The 21,331-nt window shown below is 48.5% G+C and overlaps 3 protein-coding genes and 1 non-coding gene across 3 annotated transcripts; 1 reads left to right on the forward strand and 3 right to left on the reverse strand.

Moving 5' to 3' along the window:
* Positions 1–21,331, reverse strand: part of LOC136332101 (sialic acid-binding Ig-like lectin 5) — a 192,424-nt gene that overhangs the window by 67,998 nt on the left and 103,095 nt on the right.
* On the forward strand, positions 285–419 carry LOC136332852 (small nucleolar RNA SNORA5). Its single transcript, XR_010730980.1, has one exon. It is a non-coding gene; the product is annotated as a small nucleolar RNA SNORA5 (small nucleolar RNA).
* Positions 6,672–10,233, reverse strand: LOC136328870 (sialic acid-binding Ig-like lectin 14). The gene is made up of 7 exons (XM_066264848.1): positions 10,185–10,233; positions 9,737–10,108; positions 9,211–9,489; positions 8,912–8,959; positions 8,436–8,699; positions 7,362–7,497; positions 6,672–7,223 (listed from the first exon to the last, which is right to left on the reverse strand). Exons 1-7 carry the CDS (start codon positions 10,231–10,233, stop codon positions 7,187–7,189), a joined length of 1,185 nt encoding a protein of 394 aa, XP_066120945.1. The 3' UTR covers positions 6,672–7,186.
* Positions 14,908–16,998, reverse strand: LOC136328871 (sialic acid-binding Ig-like lectin 14). The gene is given in 7 exon segments (XM_066264849.1): positions 14,908–14,944; positions 15,083–15,218; positions 15,669–15,942; positions 16,069–16,289; positions 16,508–16,819; positions 16,822–16,881; positions 16,971–16,998. Coding segments are annotated over 7 exon segments (1,068 nt in total).

Consider the following 21,331-nt stretch of genomic DNA (forward strand, 5'->3'; position numbering starts at 1 on the left):
TCTCTGACTCTCTCTCTGTCACTGTAAAAAAATAAAATAAATAACAACAAAAAACCCCACATCAGTAGAAAGGCAATAACAGCAAGTAAACACTATAAAAATTGAAAGGAAAAAAGGCTATCTTACTTCATAAATTATTGCATATATAGAAAATTCCAACAGTAAGCACAAATATGTTTAGGGAAATAATAAGAGAGTTAGCAAGGTTGCTAGGGACAAAATCAAATTACAAAAATCAAAAGCATTCCTATACCACAGTAATACACAAAAATACGATGGTATGACGTCGCTGTGTCACATTTGGTGCCGATCTCACCGTCGTCAGGCCCTGGCTCAGGAGGCTGCCATAGAAACGCTGTGGCACATGGGCCCTGACCATCTTTGCTGGGCTTCAGGGAGAAAGTTGTTTACAGACATCAAGAAAATAAAAAAAGGATGTTATAAAAGAAACCCTTGACAATAGCATCAAAATTATGATACACTTGGAATACATCTATTTCAATGTGTATATAACAAAAAGGTAATATGTACTTCTTCAATGGAGGAAATTATAAATCTCTTTAGAAAGACTATAAAGATGTAAATAAATGTAAAATGTTCATGGATATAAAAACAATATTGTGTAAAAGTTTATTCCACCCACATTAATCTACAGAATTGTTTTTTTCAAGTGGGAGGCAGAGATAGGCTCCCACATGCAACCCAACAGAGATCCACCTGGCAAACCCCCTACCAGGCGATGCTCTGCCTGTCTGGGACACTGCTCTGTTGCTTGGCAACAGGGCTATTCCAGTGCCTGAGGTGAGGCCACAAAGCCATCCTCAGTGCCTGGGGCCAACATTGCTCAAACCATTATAACCATGGCTGTGGTAGGGTAGGAGAGAGGGAGGAGGAGGGGGGGAAGCATGTGGTCACTTCTCCTGTGTGCCTTGACCAGGAATTGAACCAGGGAATTCCACACGCAGGGCCAACACTCTACAGCTGAGCCAACTGGCCAGGGCCTAATCTACAGAATTGAATAATATGTCACCCTGTCTTCCAGTTGACTTTTTTTTTTTTTTGTATTTTTTTTTTTTCTGAAGCTGGAAATGGGGAGAGGCAGTCAGACAGACTCCCTCATGCGCCCGACCGGGATCCACCTGGCACGCCCACCAGGGGCGACGCTCTGCCCACCAGGGGGTGATGCTCTGCCCATCCTGGGTGTCGCTATGTTGCAACCAGAGCCACTCCAGCGCCTGAGGCAGAGGCCACAGAGCCATCCCCAGTGCCCGGGCAATCTTTGCTCCAATGGAGCCTTAGCTGTGGGAGGGGAAGAGAGAGACAGAGAGGAAGGAGAGGGGGAGGGGTGGAGAAGCAGATGGGCGCTTCTCCTGTGTGCCCTGGCCGGGAATCGAACCAGGGACTTCTGCATGCCAGGCCGATGCTCTACCACTGAGCCAACCGGCCAGGGCCTTCCAGTTGACTTTTGGGGAACTTGTTACCTCTATGGTAAAATTTATATTGAAGTAAATTTTTCTATATGCACCCTAGGCAATTATGAAGAAGAACATATGAGGACTGGCTCTGTAAAACTTCAAGACATATTAAAATATTATAGAAAACTAAATGGTGTTGTATTGATACAGGGTGCGACCACTAAACCACTAGGACAGAGTAGGGCACTTAGAAATACCATGGACTTAAGCCACAAGAAAGGTCATGCACTGAAGAGTGGGTAAGGCAGACAAGTGACAAAAAACAAAAGCCTTTTCAATAATTTGTGTGAGCGGCTAGAGATCTCCAAGCAGTTGCATGAGACTGCAGCCCAGCTCCTACGATGCACTAAAATCAAGTGCAGGGGGATTGAAGATATTTTTTTTGTTTTTGAGATACAAGACAATAGGGCTGTTAGAAGATATTACAGCAGGACCTCTCCATGAACTTAAAGTAGAGAAGGATTCCTGAACAAAACATACATGACAGTACTTATAAAGAGAAACACTGAAAATTTAGACTGTGTGAAAATTAAGGACTCTTCATAAAAGATGCCACAGGTAGTGCTCAGTTATCAGCCATCAAGTGAGAGAAGAACTTTACACCACACACAAGCATCAGAGTATCAATCTCCAGAAGACAGGAAGAATTTCCACAAATACATACAAAAGGAAATAAAGAGATATGGTCTCACTTGAGCAGGAACCTCATTAAAATAGCAACAACCAGCTGGTGAACACGTGAAAGTCAGCTCCATGTCATTAGCAACCAGAAAGGTGCCTGTTAAAACCACAATAAGGTCCTATTACACCAGCTCCAAGCGGACAAACATGAACGTGTCTGAGAAAACCCAGTGTTAGGAGAGTGTGGGCAGTGGTTGTTGACATGCAAACTGGTACCAGTGCTTCAGAGAAAACTGGCCTCGTCCACTAAAGTGAGGATGGCTACCCCACTCCCAGCAACTCCACCCCCCACTCTTCTGTCCTAGAGCGGTCCTGTCCCACGTGGGAGCCCCCTCCCCTGCAGGTGACCACATGACGGGTGGCTGTAGGATGTGGGCTGTAAGGGTACAAACGATAAGTTATAATGGCAAAATACTCGATTTTAGAGATTCAGTACAAGAAAAAGATGTAAACTATCTTCAGTATTCTGAGGCCAGTTCCACTGTGGATGAGGTGAGGAGTTTGAACCAAGCAATTCAAGTCAGTTCTGACACAACCTACCTGGAGATAGATCATCAGAGTCCACAGGTAAGGGCGCAGTTCTTAACCGGCCCCCCCACCAACCCCATGTCAGATGTCCGTCTCAAGTCCAGGTGTCCCCTGCGCTCTGGCCAGCCGCCTATAAATCAGAGGTTCCCGAGACCTCCTCCCTTTGGATGTGTGCATTTCCCAGAGCGGCTCACAGAACTCAGAGAGCAGGTCACTTCCTACATCACTGGTCTATTATAAAGGAATGTGGCTCAGGGACAGCCAGATGGAAGAGGTGAGAGGGCAGGTGTGGAGTAAGGGGCTGGGGCTTCCATGGCCTCTCTGAGGTCACCTCTCTCCCAGCACCTATCTGTGTTCCCCAGCCCAGAAACTCTCTGAACCCTCTCCTCCTGGGCTTTTATGGAGGTTTCATTACATACTCATGATTAATTACATCACTGGACATTGGTGATTGAGTCAACCCCATCCAGTCCTCTGTCCTGGTCCCCAGTGGCCTTCACACCACCTGACACTGGAGGCATCTCCCAAGCTGGAGGTGGCAGATGTGGCCCCAAGACAGCCCCACGCCACTGAGCCCATACTCCATCCTGTCTGTCAGCAGTGAGCAGCAGTCTCTATGGGAAGAGGAGAGAAACTTTCCAGCTCCAATCACAAGTACAGACAGAGGGCAGGGAAGGAGATTCCCCACAACCTGTACTAGGAAGACGGGCCTCAGGGGCAGAGGAGAGGCCAGGCTGACCCCTCTCAGAGCACAGGGCCCGTGCTCATGCACCTACACTAATGAGCTGGGAGAAGACACTGCAATTTTCACATTCAATAAACGTTAAGTATTCATCTCACAGAGGGTGTGTGTGTGTGTGTGTGTGTGTATGTGTATGTGTGTTTCAAATCTATATAAATAAAAATGTAAATGTTTGTTTGTTCAAAATCTTAAATCTCCAAAAGTTCTTCACCAATTGCTTTGAAATTTTGAACACCATTGCATTCGAATACGCACGTGTTTCTATCCCAAAATGACATAGCCGTAGCTTTTGAGTCATCTGGAATAGCTGCAACATTTCTACCAGGTCTAAGAACTGCTCAGTCCACTTTGAAATTGCCATTGAACATGCAATTCATTGAAACTCTCACGTGCAACATTTCCAAAGCATCAGCATGGGAAAAGTAATGCAGAAATGCAAACTTATTGTTTGGGATGAATGCACAATGGCGCACAAAATATCACTCGAGGCTCTTGATCTATCATTGCAAGATTTGCATGGAAACATCAGATCATTTGGAAATGCATTAATATTGCATGCAAGAGATTTCAGGCAAACATTATCTGTAATTTCTCAATCGACACCAGTGAATGAAATAAATGCTTGCCTGAAATACTCTACTTTGTGGTGACATGTAAAGATGTTAAAATTAACTACAAATATGTGTGTCCACCTGCAAAACGATTGATCAGCTGAGATATTCTCACATCAATTGCTGGAGATTGGGAACGGAAAGGTGCTGGTTGATCTGACCTCAGGATGCATTTCATTGTCTCATAACTTCTGCAATTTAGTCAAAAGAAGAATTGGTTGAAAAAGTATTCAAACCAATTAAAAGAATCATGATTGGCTGAGTGAACGACCTATTCTTGCAGCCAAGACATCTACAAACTTCACAATATTATTTAGTCTAACATTCAAAGCGAGGTAGTCACATACAAGTCCATTGACACTGTTGTGGAAGCAGATGAAGCAGTTAATTATCCAACAAAATTTTTGAATTCACTCAATCTACCAGGGATGCCACCGCATGTACTGCAATTGAAAATCGGTGTGCCAATTATCATGTTGCAAAATATCAACCAGCCAAAGCTTTGCAATGGCACACGGCTTGCAGTAAAAAATTAATGAGCAATGTCGTAGAAGCAACAATCTTAACAGCACCTTTCAAAGGTGAAGATGTCCTCATTCCTCGCATTCCTATGATTCCAATGGATATGCCACTTCAATTTTAGAGATTACAATTCCCAATTCGATTGGCATTTGCAATCACCATCAACAAAGTTCAGGGCCAATCTTTCAAATTGTGTGGTTTAGATCAGACACGGATTGCTTCTCACGTGGACAATTATATGTTGCGAGTTCTAGAGTTGACAAACCAGACAATCTGTATATCTGCACAGACAATAGAACAACAAAAAATATTGTATACCCACAAGCATTGTGAAATTAAACATATTAGAAATGTGCGCTTTCTCTTTTCTTTCTGTTCCATTTAACCAGACTGAGCCACAGCAACATGAACCTGGGTACAGCTAGTAAACTAATAATAAAATTATTTCTGGAGGTGAAATTCATGACATGAAATTTCTAGGCTATTTTGGATGTATAAACCTTGGAGCTGTTTCTCCCTACACCCACCCTCATCATTCTCTTCACTGCAGGCCTACTCCACTCCTCTGCCCCACCTGCCCTGTCCCTGTGGGAACCTGATTGGGGGTTCCTGACCAGATTAATGCACTGAGGCACCAAGCAGCAATCCTACATGCTGAAAGGTGCCCTTTTTCTAATTTAAATTTTATTTTGCAATTCCTGTTCATAGTCAGTGTGACTTTATATTAGTGTCAGGCATACAGCATGGTGGTTAGACAGTCACATACTTTACACAGTGAGCCCCTTACATTTCCAGTGCCCGCCGGACACCATGCACAGTTATTACAGTAGTATTGTCTCTGTTCCCTGTGCTACACTTTACATCCCTGTGACTATTCCGAAGGCTATTTCTTTAGTTGAACTTCTCAACAGAGATCTGATTCATTCAAATCCTGGATGTAAACCACGGTGAAGTCTGCCCTCTGCTGAACACGGTGTTGTCAGCATTTTATGTTCTGGGATGCATCTCACAGGAGACCCTTTCCTGTGAGAAACAAACACACTTGGGTCCCTACTCTGACCTCTGAGAGATGTGAGTCCTCGGCGAGCAGGGGAGTTGGTCCTTCAGGAGCTAAACTTTACTTGGATTCTGTTTTTACATTTTGGGTCTAGAGTCAGTGCTGCCCTCTAGAGGAGAGGCATAAACTCACTGCTCACATTCAGTACAGGTTTGGCCCATAGCCATTGGCTTAAACACCGTCAGTCTCAGAATTCTAAAAAATTGGCTCAAGAAACTGCACTAGATACTAAAATGTAAAATGAATTTTTATTTAGTATTACTTAATAATAATTACATGTTGGGATGTTTTATAGTACTCTTCACAAGGTACACATCTTTGAACCAGAACAGAAGACCTGAGCACCTGACACTGCTACGTGGATGTCTGCACTGACAGGGCAGTTTGAGGGACCAGAAACTCAGGTGTCAGCCAGGTACCTTCTGGGCAATGGGAGGATAAAGCCCAGGTAAAGTTCCATCCTGAGCCTGGGAATAGAGAGGGAGGATCAGAGGGTGGGTGGGCAGGACCAGCACAGAGAGAGGACAAGTCCAGTGGGAGAGGCACAGGCAGAAACAAGGGGTCGTCAGTGGGTGGGTTTTACTTGTTTTCTGTTGTGTCTTATGAGGGTTTCACACCTTAATCAGCTTTGAGGCCAAGGAGAGACAGCTCCACCCAGGGGGACCCAGTTCCCAGAGACAGCTAAGACCTCTGCCAGGAACAGCCTTTCAGAGGCAAACCAACCCACCCTGAGCCCATGGTCCCCAGCCACCCCACCTGCCCTAAATCTCCCAGGACCTGGGACCAGACACACGGAGACCTCCCTACAGGCCCGAACTCCAGACTTATTCATCCCAGCTGATCCTAAATGCTCACTGTGCCTTCTCTTGTATTTCCCATGGAAACCCCAATAAAGGCTCTGGCTGGGCTCCCCAAACCTGCATCTGCTTCCGGAGGAACCTGGTGCTTCCCCGAGGCCCTTGTCTGGTGTGGTGAGTACTCCTCCTGCTGCAGGAATGCAGGATGTGACTCCCGGAGGACAAAAGACACTGGACAACTTACTGAAGGAAAGGGGATTTATTTAGCGGCAGAACAACGTGACCTAATAGGCTTCAACACACAAGCTTCCCAAGGTCAGATTTCTTACATCTTCTATACCCTTTCAGTGTTCAGGCACAGGGTGCATGATTCCTTTGTCTGTAGCATAGGTAACCCTTGTTTCTCAAGAGGGAGGAGGGAGGAGGGGAGTTTAGGGCCATTTCTCTTAACTATTTACCAATCCTGTTTTTCTTGGTTTGTGCTGCAAGTTGTTCCAGGAAGCCAGTAGGGGAATTATAATTAAACTGCCTGACCCAGTCATTTCTACAGGCTTTCTCCCTCCTCACTCTCAGAAAATAAAAGTAATAAATGTCATCTTTCAATTACTCTCTTTGTCATCACTCTGTCTCTTCCACAACTTAAAATACCTGGGGTACAATTGAGACAGGTGAGTCAGGGGTTTCTAGGGAGAAGGTGACATTGATGTCCCAGGACTGTCTCTCTAAACTCAGTGTCTGCACCTTCTCCCCATTTTAAAAGAAGGACCGATCAGTCAGGATGTTGGCCTGGTTGTATGGGGGCCTCCACACCTGCAGAGACAATGGGGTCTAAGTTCAGTGACTTGCCCAATTTAGCTCTATCTCCCAGCAGGGCTGGGCAGCCCAGCTCCACCTGGAACTAAGGGCCAATCACTGAACTTCCCTGTAGAGAGGGACAGACCTGCTCACCTGGAGTAGTAGAGCCAGGTGAGGCCATAGGTGAGGAGGAAGCCAGCCCCCATGAGGGCCCCTCTGATCAGGGTGAGGACCAGGGGCCAGGACCCCTGCTGCTCCTCAGTCACACAGCTGCGGGGAGGGGGGCTTCCTGGGGAGGAGCAGGGGGGTGATGTTGTATCCCCAGGTCTCAGTCCCACCCACAGCCCCAACACCTGACCAGGCAGCCTGCCCCCAGCACCCTTCCTGCAACTCACGCTGCACAGAGAGATTGAATTCATCTCTAGACATTGTACTTCATGACACTTATTATGGTAACCCATTTTCACAACGTTTTATCCATAGGAGCAGTATTTGCCATTATGGGTGGATTTGTCCACTGACATGCTGGGAGCCCAGCAGATGCTGAGCATGAAATGTGAACTCTCCTCCATCTGCAGCCCCTAGTGGGGCAGCTCCACGACCCCAGTGCTGAGGGCTGGGAGGGGCCCAGGGCCTTTCCCTCCTGGGACCAGGTCAGCATGAGACCACCCACTACAAGACTCAGTCTCTTCTCTCCCCACCTTCTGCAGAACCCACGGTAGGTTCTGTTCCTGCAGGAGATGAAGGGCCCTGTCCTAGCAATCACCCCGTCCAGGCCCGGCTCCTCCCCCAGCTCCAACTTCTCTGTGACCCACACTTTTGTCCCTAAGCCTCTGCCTCCATTAGACCCCTGGCCTGGCAGCAGCAGGACAACTGCGCTTTGGGCCCCGTGAACATTGCTGGCATTGCACGTGAGACTGAGGCCAGGCTGAGCTCCTGGCTGAGCTCAGGGAGCTGTTGGCCCAGGGCCCCGCTGAGCGGGAGGTGACCCTGCAGGAGGCATTGCTGTGGTTCCCCTCCAGCAGCCCCGCCCCCAGCCGCCAGCGCAGGGAGGGGGCCGGCTGAGCTCGGGAGGAGCAGCTGCAGTGCAGACCGTCCTCCTCCCAGGAGCAGGAGGGGCCCAGCAGCTGCGGGGAGACTGTCGGGAGGGAGGAGCAGGGTCAGCAGGGTCTCTAATCTAATCTCCCTAAGACCCAGGGAATCTATCTTCAGAGGTCACACACTCACGGACTACTGAGAGGCTGAGAGAGAGAGTCTGGGAGCCCAGCGGGTGCCGAGCCCGGCAGGAGAACTCCCCTTTTTCAGCAGTCCCCACACGAGGCAGCTCCAGAGTCGCTGTGCTGGAGATGAGCGTGGGGGTGGCGTTCAGGTCTGGGGACCCCCGGAACCAGCTCAGCTCTGCAGGGGGGTTGCTGTCGGCCTCACACAGCAGCCACAGGGCCTCGCCCTCCAGAATGGTCAGGGAGGAGGTGTTTTGCAGAATCTTCAGGGCTTTGGGGAGAGAAGTTCAAAGAGAGAGGGAGAGATGGAGAGGGGTGTGTATGGAAAGGGGCTATAGGCTCCTAGCCACAGAGGTAAGGGTGGGAGGCTGATGATTTTCATCCTTGCCCTTCCCACATCTGATCACATTCAAACTCTGAATGTCCTCTGCTGCATGGTACCCAGGGGAATGGTCACTCCAGATGGGGTAAGGTTATTCCTACCTGTGACATTTCTGAAGGAGATGCGTATGGTGAGGTTCCGGGGGGCATCTGGGACAGAAAGACATGGCCCCTCTTCAGAGGGGAGGAGTGGATGGAAGTCACCCTGAACCAAAGGAGGGCGGTGGGAACAGGGAAGGTGGGATTTCGGTCCTGCTGGCCCATCCCCCCCCCCCATGCTTATATCCATATGCAAGAGTTCTCAGGTTAACTCAGCCACCTCTACACACACACACACACACACACACCAGTCCCACCAGTCCCAATAGCCCGGGACCACCCACCATCCTCTCAACACTCACAAGACACATTGAGTTGGACGGTTCTCCGCGTGGTCACCAAAGTTGCTACCAGTGTCACCAGACAAGTGACTTTGGTGCCATGGTCCTGGGGCCTCGGGGTGAAGGTGAGCACTGAGGAGTGGAGGGTCTGAGGGTTCAGTGAGTCAAGAGCATCCCCCACCCAGGAGAAGGTGAGAGGGCTTCCCCCTTCGCAGGCCCCTGGCAGACTGCAGGTCAGCTGTGCGGGGCGGCCAGCCTCCAGAGGCTCCAGAATATGAATGTCGGGTTTCTCTGTCAGGGCTGAGGAAGATAGAGGGAGTTGCCTGGGGCTGAGGAAGATAGAGGGAGTTGCCTGGGGTCCAGGGATTGGGGACCGAGAGTATGACCCTGAGTGTTTCCTCTGCCTCAGGGCCACAGCTGCTCTGGGTCCTCACTGTTTTCCGCCCACCCTGAGCCCAAGACCTGGATCAGGAAGTGTCTTGGTGTCCTGTTCCTGTTCTAGAACACAGTCCCACATCCCTGGGTCTTTTCCTGGGCCCTGTCATACCTGTCACCTGCACACTCAGCATGCTTTTGTGGTAACTATATTGCACATGTGTCTCCACTCGGAAGAAGTAGGTTCCTGAGTCACTGGTCCTGGCGTCTCTGATGCTCAGGGAACAGTTGTTCGTCCTGGGATCCGCGAGGAATAATCGGTTCTGGAACTCTTTCTTCGCTGGTTTATTTGGGTCGTTAGTGGCCACAGGAGAAGCAGTTTTTGGGTCGGCCCCTTTCTCATACCAGGAGGTAAGTATACTTTGGGAAGGAGTCGAACTCCCAGGGTAGGAGAAGGAGCAGGGCACATGGATGCACAGACCCTCCTGCACCCTCACCGATCTGTGCACTCGGATCCAATAGCCTGCCAGCTCCTGCAGGGACCCTGGGGGGACACAAGGTCTCAGCTGCAGCTCCGCCCCACCCCCACTTGCCCAGCCTCCCTTCCTCAGGGCACTCACCCCCCCTCAGCAGCAGCAGCAGCAGCAGCAGCAGCAGCAGAGGCACCATGTCTGCATGTGACAAGGCAAAGCTGGTCAAAGTCCCTGTGTCAGGGAAGGAACTGCCTAGCTGTGGGGAGGGGACCATTTACTCTGACAGGAAGTCATGGGCAAGAGAGCTGTGGCCAGGCCTGGAAGGGGAACTTCAGCTCCACAGGTTGGGGGTGTGGGTGGGGCTGAGGAATCATCCTGGCTCTCCTCCCTGCCCCCTGACCCTGCAGGCAGATAATGGAGACCTCACAGGAACTGCTGAGTCCACAGCCATCAAATGAGAAAATAATTTTACAGCTCATCCAAGCATCACAGTATCAGTCTCCAGAATATAGAATTTCTACAGACACACAGAAAAACAAATACAAAAAAATTGGCTCACGAGGAAGGTGCTCTTTAAAACCACAATAAGATACTACTACAGTGCCTCCAAGTGGACAAACATGAACGTATCTGAAAACACACAGTGTTAGGAGAGTGTGGGCAGTGGTTCTGGAATGTAAAATGGTACCAGTGCTTCAGAGAAAACTGGCCTCATCCACTAAAGTGAGGACAGGTACCCCACACCCAGCAACTCCCCCCCACACTTCTGTCCGGGGGCAGCATGGTCCCACTTGGGAGCCATCACCACCCAGAGCAGGCGACTTTTATTTTATTTTATATTATTTTTATTTTTATTATTTTTATTTTTCTGAAGTGAGAAGCAGGAAGGCAGAAAGACAGATTCCTATATGCGCCCAACAGAAATCCACTCGGCCTGCCTGCCAGGGGGCAATGCTCTGTTGCAACCAGAGTCATTCTAGTGCCTGAGGGGGAGGCCATGGAGCCATCCTCAGTGCCTGGGCCAACTTTGCTGCAGTGGAGCCTTGGCTGCAGGAGGGGAAGAGAGAGACAGAGAGGAAGGAAAGGAGGAAGGTTGGAAAGGCACATAGGCGCCTCTCCTGTGTCCCCTGGTTGGGAATCAAACCTGGGACTTCCAAATGCCGGGCTGATGCTCTACCACTTAGCCAACCAGCAGGAAGGCAGGTGACTTTTAATAGGGGGGCTGTGCCTGACCAGGTGGTGACGCAGTAGATAGAGCGTCAGACTGAAATGCGGATGACCCAGGTTCGAGCCCTGAGGTCGCCAGCTTGAGTGCGGGCTCATCTGGCTTGAGCAAAAGCTCACCAGCTTGGACCCAAGGTCACTGGCTCGAGCAAGGGGTTACTTGGTCTGCTGAAGGCCTACGGTCAAGGCACATATGAGAAGGTAATCAATGAACAACTAATGTGTCAAAACGAAAAAATGATGATTGATGTTTCTCATCTCCCTCTTTCTGACTCTATCTCTGTCCCTGTATAAAAATAAAATAAATTTTAAAAAATTAAATAAAATAAAAAAATTAAAAGGGTGGCTGTAAGGATTTGGGTTATGAGGGGCTAGATGATAGTTTATGAAGATATAAAACACCCACTTTGAAGACTCACTACAAGAAAATGAATATAAACTATTTTGTATTCTGAGACCAGCTCCATTGGCAGTGAGGATAGTGAGTTTCTCCCACACAAACAAGCAGTTCAACTGAATTCTAACACAACCTTCATGGACACAGCATCAGATTCCACAGGTTGAGAGTTCAGGTCCTAACCTGACCCCAAATGACATCAGATGTCGTCACAAATTCAGGCTGCCACCCATGTTTCTGACCAGCAGGCTATAATCAGAAGTTCCTAAGACCTCCTCCCCTTTGGATGTGTTCATTTCCCAGAGCGGCTCACAGAACTCAGAGAACAGGTCACTTCCTACATCACTGGTCTATTATAAAGAATGTGGCTCAGGGACAGCCAGATGGAAGAGGTGAGAGGGCAGGTGTGGAGTAAGGGGCTGGGGCTTCCACGGCCTCTCTGAGGTCACCTCTCTCCCAGCACCTACCTGTGTTCCCTAACCCGGAAGCTCTCAGACCCTGGTCCTTTTGGGTTTTATGGAGGCTGCTTTGCCTAGTCATGATTAATTACATCACTGAACATTGGTGATTGAGTCAACCCTAGCCAGTGCTGTGTCCCTGTCCCCAGGGGCCTTTATACCCCATAACACTGGAGGCATCTCCCAAGCTGGAGGTGGCAGATGTGGCCCCAAGACAGCCCCACCCCCCAGAGCCCATACTGCGTCCTGTCTGTCAGCAGTGAGAAACAGCTGGGGTGGACAGAGGAGAAAAAGTTGCCACGAAAAGCCACAGGTACAGACAGAGGGCAGGGAAGGAGATTCCCCACAACCTGTACCAGGAAGACGGGGCTCAGGGGCAGAGGAGAGGCCAGGCTGACCCCCTCAGAGTACAGGGCCCGTCCTCATGCACCCACACTACTGAGCTGGGGGAAGACGCTGCCATTTTCACACTCAAGAAGGGCCACAGAATTTATCTCAGAGAGGTTTTGTGTGTGTGTGTGTGTGTGTGTGTGTGTGTGTGTGTGTGTGTATGAGAGAGAGAGAGAGAGAGAGAGAGAGAGAGAGAGAGATTTTCCAAATATTTAAATAAAAATTATTTTTCATGGTGAAATTCATAACAATCACCATGAAAATTTGGATGTGTAATCCAGGCACTGTTTCTTCCTACAACACCCCCTATATTCTCTTCATCGCAGGCCTACTCCACTCCTCTACCTCACCTGCCCTGTCCCTGTGGGACTTGACTGGGGGTTCCTGAACAGAGTAATGCACTGAGGCACCAAGCAGCAATCCAACAGTCTGAAGGTTGCCCTTTTTCTAATTTAAATTTTATTTTGCAATTCCTGTTCACACTCGTGTGACTTTATATTATATATTAGTGTCAGGCACACATCATGGTGGTTAGATAGTCACATACTTTACACAGTGAGCCCCTTACATTTCCAGTGCCCGCCGGACACCATGCACAGTTATTACAGTAGTATTGTCTCTGTTCCCTGTGCTGCACTTTACATCCCTGTGACTATTCCGAAGGCTATTTCTTTAGTTGAACTTCTCAACAGAGATCTGATTCATTCAAATCCTGGATGTAAACCACGGTGAAGTCTGCCCTCTGCTGAACACGGTGTCGTCAGCATTTTATGTTCCAGGATGCATCTCACAGGAGACCCTTTCCTGTGAGAAACAAACATACTTGGGTCCCTACTCTGACCTCTGAGAGATGTGAGTCCTCAGCAAGCAGGGGAGTTGGTCCTTCAGGAGCTAAACTTTACTTGGATTCTGTTTTTACATTTTGGGTCTAGAGTCAGTGCTGCCCTCTAGAGGAGAGGCATAAACTCACTGCTCACATTCAGTACAGGTTTGGCCCATAGCCATTGGCTTAAACACCGTCAGTCTCAGAATTCTAAAAAATTGGCTCAAGAAACTGCACTAGATACTAAAATGTAAAATGAATTTTTATTTAGTATTACTTAATAGTAATTACATGTTGGGATGTTTTATAGTACTCTTCACAAGGTACACATCTTTGAACCAGAACAGAAGACCTGAGCACCTGACACTGCTACGTGGATGTCTGCACTGACAGGGCAGTTTGAGGGACCAGAAACTCAGGTGTCAGCCAGGTACCTTCTGGGCAATGGGAGGATAAAGCCCAGGTAAAGTTCCATCCTGAGCCTGGGAATAGAGAGGGAGGATCAGAGGGTGGGTAGGCAGGACCAGCTCAGAGAGAGGACAAGTCCAATGGGAGAGGCACAGGCAGAAACAAGGGGTCGTCAGTGGGTGGGTTTTACTTGTTTTCTGTTGTGTCTTATGAGGCTTTCACACCTTAATCAGCTTTCAGGCCAAGGAGAGACAGCTCCACCCAGGGGGACCCAGCTCCCAGAGACAGTCAAGACCTCTGCCAGGAACAGCCTTTCAGAGGCAAACCAACCCACCCTGAGCCCATGGTCCCCAGCCACCCTGCCTGCCCTAAATCTCCCAGGACCTGGGACCAGACACACAGAGACCTCCCCACAGGCCCGAACCCCAGATTTATTCATCCCAGCTGATCCTGAACACTCACACTCCCTTCTCTTGTATTTCCCATGGAAACCCCAATAAAGGTTCTGGCTGGGCTCCCCAAACCTGCATCTGCTTCCGGAGGAACCTGGTGCTTCCCCGAGGCCTTTGTCTGGTGTGGTGAGTACTCCTCCTGCTGCAGGAATGCAGGATGTGACTCCCGGAGGACAAAAGACACTAGACAACTTACTGAAGAAAAGGGGATTTATTTAGCGGCAGAACAACGTGACCTAATAGGCTTCAACACACAAGCTTCCCAAGGTCAGACTTCTTACATCTTATACACCCTTTCAGTGTTCATGCACAGGGTGCATGATTCCTTTGTCTGTAGCATAGGTAACCCTCGTTTCTCAGGAGGGGGGAGGGGAGTTTAGGACCATTTTTTTTAACTATTTACAAATTCTGTTTTTCTTGCTTTGTGCTGCAAGTTGTTCCAGGAAGCCAGTAGGGGAATTATAATAAAACTGCCTGACCCAGTCATTCCTACAGGCTTTCTCCCTCCTCACTCTCAGAAAATAAAAGTAATAAATATCGTCTTTCAATTACTCTCTTTGTCATCACTCTGTCTCTTCCACAACTTAAAATACCTGGGGTACAATTGAGACAGGTGAGTCAGGGGTTTCTAGGGAGAAGGTGACATTGATGTCCCAGGACTGTCTCTCTAAACTCAGTGTCTGCACCTTCTCCCCATTTTAAAAGAAGGACCGATCAGTCAGGATGTTGGCCTGGTTGTATGGGGGTCTCCACACCTGCAGAGACAACGGGGTCTAAGTTCAGTGACTTGCCCAATTTAGCTCTATCTCCCAGCAGGGCTGGGCAGCCCAGCTCCACCTGGAACTAAGGGCCAATCACTGAACTTCCCTGTAGAGAGGGACAGACCTGCTCACCTGGTGTAGTAGAGCCAGGTGAGGCCATAGGTGAGGAGGAAGCCAGCCCCCATGAGGGCCCCTCTGATCAGGGTGAGGACCAGGGGCCAGGAGCCCCGCTGCTCCTCAGTCACACAGCTGCGGGGAGGGGGGCTTCCTGGGGAGGAGCAGGGGGGTGATGTTGTATCCCCAGGTCTCAGTCCCACCCACAGCCCCAACACCTGACTAGGCAGCCTGCCCCCAGCACCCTTCCTGCAACTCACTCTGCACAGAGAGGTTGAAGGAAACATGCGGGGAGCCCAGCAGGTGCTGACCCTGGCAGGTGAACTCCCCTCCATCTGCAGCTCCTAGTGGGGCAGCTCCAGGACCCCAGTGCTGAGGGCTGGGAGGGGCTTAGGGCCTTCCCTCCTGGAACCACCCAGTACAAGACTCATTCTCTTCTCACTCCACCTTCTTGCAGAACCTGCTGTAGGTTCAGTTCCTACAGCAGATGGAAGACCCTGTCCTAGCAATCACCCCTGTCAAAGCCTGGCTCCTCTCCCCGCTCCATCTTCTCTGTGACCCACACTTTTGTCCCTAAAACTCTGCCTCCATTAGAGCCCCTGACCTGGCAGCAGCAGGACAGCGACGCTCTGGGCCCCGTGGACATTGCTGGCCTCGCAGCTGAGTCTGAGGCCAGTGCTGAGCTCCTGACTGAGGCTCAGGGAGCTGTTGGCCCAGGGCCCCGCTGAGCTGGAGGTGACCCTGCAGGAGGCATTGCTGTGGTTCCCCTCCAGCAGCACCGCCCCCAGCCGCCAGTGTAGGGAGGGGGCCGACTGGGTTCCAGAGGAGCAGCTGCAGTGCAGACCCTGGTCCTCCCAGGAGCAGGAGGGGCCCAGCAGCTGTGGGGAGACATTGGAGAGGGAGGAGCAGGGTCAGCTGTGTCTCTATACTAATCTCGCTAAGACCCAGGAAATCTAACTTCAGAGGTCACTCACTCACTGACCACAGAGAGGCTGAGAGACCACCAGACAAGTGACTTTGGTGCCGTGGTCCTGGGGCCTCGGGGTGAAGGTGAGCACTGAGGAGTTGAGGGTCTGAGGGTTCAGTGAGTCAAGAGCATCCCCCTCCCAGGAGAAGGTGAGAGGGCTTCCCCCTTCGCAGGCCCCTGGCAGGCTGCAGGTCAGCTGTGCGGGGCAGCCGGCCTCCAGAGGCTCCGGAATATAAATGTCGGGTTTCTCTGTCAGGGCTGAGGAGGAGAGAGGGAGTTGCCTGGGGTCCAGGGCTTGGGGACCGAGAGTGTGACCCTGAGTGGTTCCTCTGCCTCAGGGCCACAGCTGCTCTGGGTCCTCACTGTTTTCCGCCCACCCTGAGCCCAAGACCTGGATCAGGAAGTGTCCTGGTGTCCAGTTCCTGTTCTAGAACACAGTCCCACATCCCTGGGTCTTTTCCTGGGCCCTGTCATACCTGTCATCTGCACATTCAGCATCTTATCCTTGTAACCATATTGCACATGTGTCTCCACTCGGAAGAAGTAGGTTCCTGAGTCACTGGTCCTGGCGTCTCTGATGCTCAGGGAACAGTTGTTGGTCCCGGGGTCCGCGAGGAGGAATCGGTTCTGGAACTCTTTCTTCACTGGTTTCGTTGGGATGTTTGTGGCCACAGGATCATCATTATTTGTGTTGGCCCCTTTCTTATACCAGTAGGTATAGAGTGTATGTTGGGAAGGAGACGAACTCCCATGGTAGGAGAAGGAGCAGGGCACGTGGATGCACAGACACTTTGCACCTTCACAGATCTCTGCACTCTAAGCTTATAGCCTGGCAGCTCCTGCAGGGACCCTGGGGGGATACAAGGTCTCAGCTGCAGCTCCACCCCACCCCCACTTGCCCAGCTTCCCTTCCTCAGGGCAATCACCCCCCCCACACACACAGCAGCAGCAGCAGCAGGGGCACCATGTCTGCATCTGACAGGACAGAGCTCCCTCAGGTCCCTGTGTGGGAGGGAAATTCTGAGGTGTGGGATGAGGCTGAGGGCACTCTAACAGGAAGACAGAGCTGGGGCCAGTCCTGGGAGGGGAACTAGGGCTCTACAGGCCACATAGGATAGCAGGGAGGTTGAGGAACCATCTGACTCACCTCCCCAAAAAACTCCAGCCTGCCGGCGGACATACCAAGGCCCCCAGGGGTGGAGAGGCTTGTCCAGATGTGAATCTGAAAGTGGTCCCCTTACAGATGATGTTTAGGTCAAAAGAGTGGTCACTCATTGTGGTCAGAGCTGATCCTGGTGACTTGGGGGGAACCCATCCTTCAGCTGAAACCATTGGATATTCGGAGAAAGTATAGTTTTGAATTTTTTTAGACCGCTCAAGAGCTATAAGAGAGTAAGGAATTTAGACCCTACTCCCGTGGAGGGTGGAGCCCAGGGGGAATGTTGAGCATTAAAGCCACTTCCTCTGAGGGATTTGGGGGATGTGGATGCACCGCTGTTGCCTGTCAAGGGTCTGAAGGTCTGTGGGACAGTGCTTGTGCTCGGGCCCCCTTGAAATGGGACGTGTGAAGACAGATTATGCCTAATTGAGCGGGGACACCGAAGGCTGGACCACAGCACAGCTGCACATTTACTGCCATAAAGCCCAAGAAACTTCATCTTCAGGGCCCTCACGGGCTTGGTCCCTTTTCAAAGCCCCAGCAAGGGCTCCAGGGATGTGTGGGAATCAGCTGCAATCCTGCTGCTCTTTTATGAAAGAAAGAAACTTCATGAGCTTTTCTCCAAACTTGTCAATGACTTGAAACAGTTCAGACCTCCAGTGACAAGTTGTGTGATTGAAAGAAAGTTTTGGGTTGAAGAGGTTACCAGGGGAGGGGGTGTGGGGGAGATATAGGAGGGGAGTAGAGGGGGACAAATATATGGTGACAGAACATGATTTGACTTTGGGTGATGGGTGTACAACATAATCAACTGTTCAAATGCTACAGAAACGTTTACCTAAAACCTATGTACTCTTATTGATCAATGCCACCCTGTTAAATTTAATTTTCTAAATAAAATTTAAAAAAGAGAAAGTTTCATAAACTATGCAGGAGAAAAAGACATGTCAATAAACTGTGCCAAAGGAAATATTAAATTCTTGATCTATTCTTTATATTATATAAATATAATATTATTAAAACAACCAATGGCATGTATTGATATAATATTAACATTTATTCGTAATGGACATAATTATTCTCTTATATGACATAACTATTCTCTTATAAGGAGGCAATGAAAGAACATCAGTCATCACTGTGGGACCGTGTGCTGTGCAGGTGCCAGACAGGGGTGCCACACGGCCAGCAACATAGTCTGTACTTTCTCTGAATTGTCTTATATTTAGGGTTTCAATATTTTAGCTTTAGTGACTTGACACGATGTATTTTTTAATTTCAGAAAAATTCATGTGTGCCACAATTTTTTAAACAGTGATCTCAACATTTGTATAAATATCAGGCTCCAGAAAAACCTGGGTCTGTTCCTGCCACAGGGAGCAGGTGAGTATGGGAACCCAGCTCCGCCCCCACCCACCCCGGACTCCTAACATACTGCACAGAAGATCGTGTTGTGCAAGCAAAGGACTCAAGAAAGCAGATTTCTATGGTCGTGTCCCCACAACTCATATCACTGAGCAGTCTAGTACATCTCCAGTTGGGGTTATAAAGATGACAAAAAATAATAAGTGTTGGCAAGAACTTTTAGAGAGGGGAACCTTCTTGCACTGGTTGTGGGAACAAAAACTGGTGCAACCACTATGTAAGTCAGTAAGGCACTTCCTCACAAACTAAAAAGAGAACTCTAGCTGGAGAGTTCGGTTGGTTAGAGCATTGTCCCAAAGCGCAAAGGTTGCTGCTTCAACGCCGGGTCAGAGCACATCCAGGAACAGCTAGATGTTCCTGTGTCTCTCTCTCCCGTCCTCTCTCGCTGAAATCAATAAACAAAAGTTTAAAACATTATATAAAAAATAGAGCTTCCATATGATCCAGCAATTCCACTTCTGGGTACTTATTTGGAAGAAATGAAAACATTAACTTGAAAAAATTAAATTGAAAAGACATGCGCCCCTGTGTTCACAGCAGCATTATTTACAATAGCCAACATGTGGAAGCAACCTAGATGTCTATCGATAAATGAATGGAAGAAAAAAAAATGTTGTGTAAATGCAATGGAATATTATTGTGCCATTAAAAGAAAAATAATAATACCACTATTAAGGAGAACTTGGATAGACCATGAAGGTATTTTGGTCAGAGAAGTAAACTTAAGAAAGACAAATACCATATGAGCTCACATGCATTTGGAAACTTAAAAAACAATCGAATTCACAGATACAGAGAAGGGACTGGTGGTGACCAGAGGCAGCGGATGAGGGGTGGGCAAAGTGGGCGAGGGTGGCCAAATGCACAAACCTTCAGTTCCAAGTAATTAAATCATGTGGGCGTAATGTACAGCATGGTGACTGTAGTTAATAATAATGAGTATTAATACCATTAACTATAAAGAGATAGTTAATAATACCGTGTTGCATATTTGAAAATTCCTAAGTGGGTATATTGCTAGAAGAAAATTGTTAAAAGTTCTCATGACAACAAAAACATGTTCAACTGTACATAGTGATTAATGTTAAGAAGACATATTCTGGTGAGTTCTTCACAATATGTACCTATGTTGAAACATTATGTTGGACACCTGAAACCAGCGTAGTGTTATATGTCAATTATATCCCAATAATTTATATATGCACTAAAAAACAAACAAACAAAAAAACAAAACAGAATTCAGGCTGGTATTTGAATAAGCTTATCATGCTGTCAGACTTCCAGGGAGAGTTCCCTCTTTGCTCCATTTGTGTTCCAACATCAGCATAACAAACTCCTTAAGTTAAATGCCCGCTGCTGAAATACACAGTGGGGCTTCTGTGTTCTGATTGGCCCTTGACTGAATAAATTTCAAAAGATAAAACAGGCCCTGGCCAGTTGGCTCAGTGGTAGAGCGTTGGCCTGGCGTGCAAGGGGTCCCGGGTTCGATTCCCGGCCAGGGCACACAGGAGAAGCGCCCATCTGCTTCTCCACCCCTCCCCCTCTCCTTCCTCTCTGTCTCTCTCTTCCCCTCCCGCAGCGAGGCTCCATTGGAGCAAAAATGGCCTAGGCGCTGGGGATGGCTCCTTGGGCTCTGCCCCAGGCGCTAGAGTGGCTCTGGTTGAGACAGAGCGACGCCCAGGAGGGGCAGAGCATCGCCCCCTGGTGGGCGTGCCGGGTGGATTCCGGTCGAGCGCATGCGGGAGTCTGACTGTCTCTCCCTGTTTCCAGCTTCGGAAAAATACAAAAAAAAAAAAAAAGATAAAACAATGACCATTTAGGGTGATTTCCAATGCCTTCATGATAAACCTCTCAGCCGACTAGAAATACAGAATTCTTTTAATGAGGGAGGGAGAGTCTTCAGTAAACATCATACCTAATACAATAACGTCGGGTCTTAGTCTAGAAAAGCAATAGCAATAGGTAAACACTATGAAAATTGAAAAGAAAACAAAGCTCTTTTTCTTCATAAAGGACTGCATTATAGAAAAAATTCACAAGTACCAGTATATATACATACATTTAGGAGCTTATTAAGAGAGTCAGCAAGGTTGCTAGAGATAAAATCAAATTACAAAAATCAAATGCATTGTAATATCACAGTAATATATAAAGCATATGCCATTGGCAATAGCCTCAAAAATTATGATACACCTGGATTATATCTCTTTAGAGATGTCCGGGACAGCTCTCACTGGATGGCTCAGTAGGTAGGGCACTGTCCTGGTCACCAAGCTGCTCTGAGGTTGCAGGTACAACCCCCATCAGGATGCAAATGAGAAGCAACCAGTGAGTGCACAACTAAATGGAACAACTAAGTAGCACAACGAATGGCCTCTCTCTTTCTCCCCCTTCCTGTCTCTCTCTCTTCAATGGGAAAAAAAATTTTAAATAAAAAATACAGATGTACATGACAAAATATAATATGCACTTTCTCAATGGAGGAAAATCTGTCTGGAAGGACATTAAAGATGTAAATAAATAGAAAAAAATTGTATGTTCATGGATATGAAAGCGCTATTGTGTAAAAGTCTCTTCCACCCAAATTAATCTTCTGAACTAAAGCAATACGTCACCCAATCTCCCAGTTGATTTTAGGAAAATTTGGTACTGCTATTGTGAAAATATATTGAAGTAAATATTTCCAAACACAGCCAAGCCAATTGTGAAGAAGAAC

Source organism: Saccopteryx bilineata, chromosome 3 (genome assembly GCF_036850765.1).
Source record: "Saccopteryx bilineata isolate mSacBil1 chromosome 3, mSacBil1_pri_phased_curated, whole genome shotgun sequence".
Lineage (NCBI taxonomy): Eukaryota > Metazoa > Chordata > Mammalia > Chiroptera > Emballonuridae > Saccopteryx > Saccopteryx bilineata.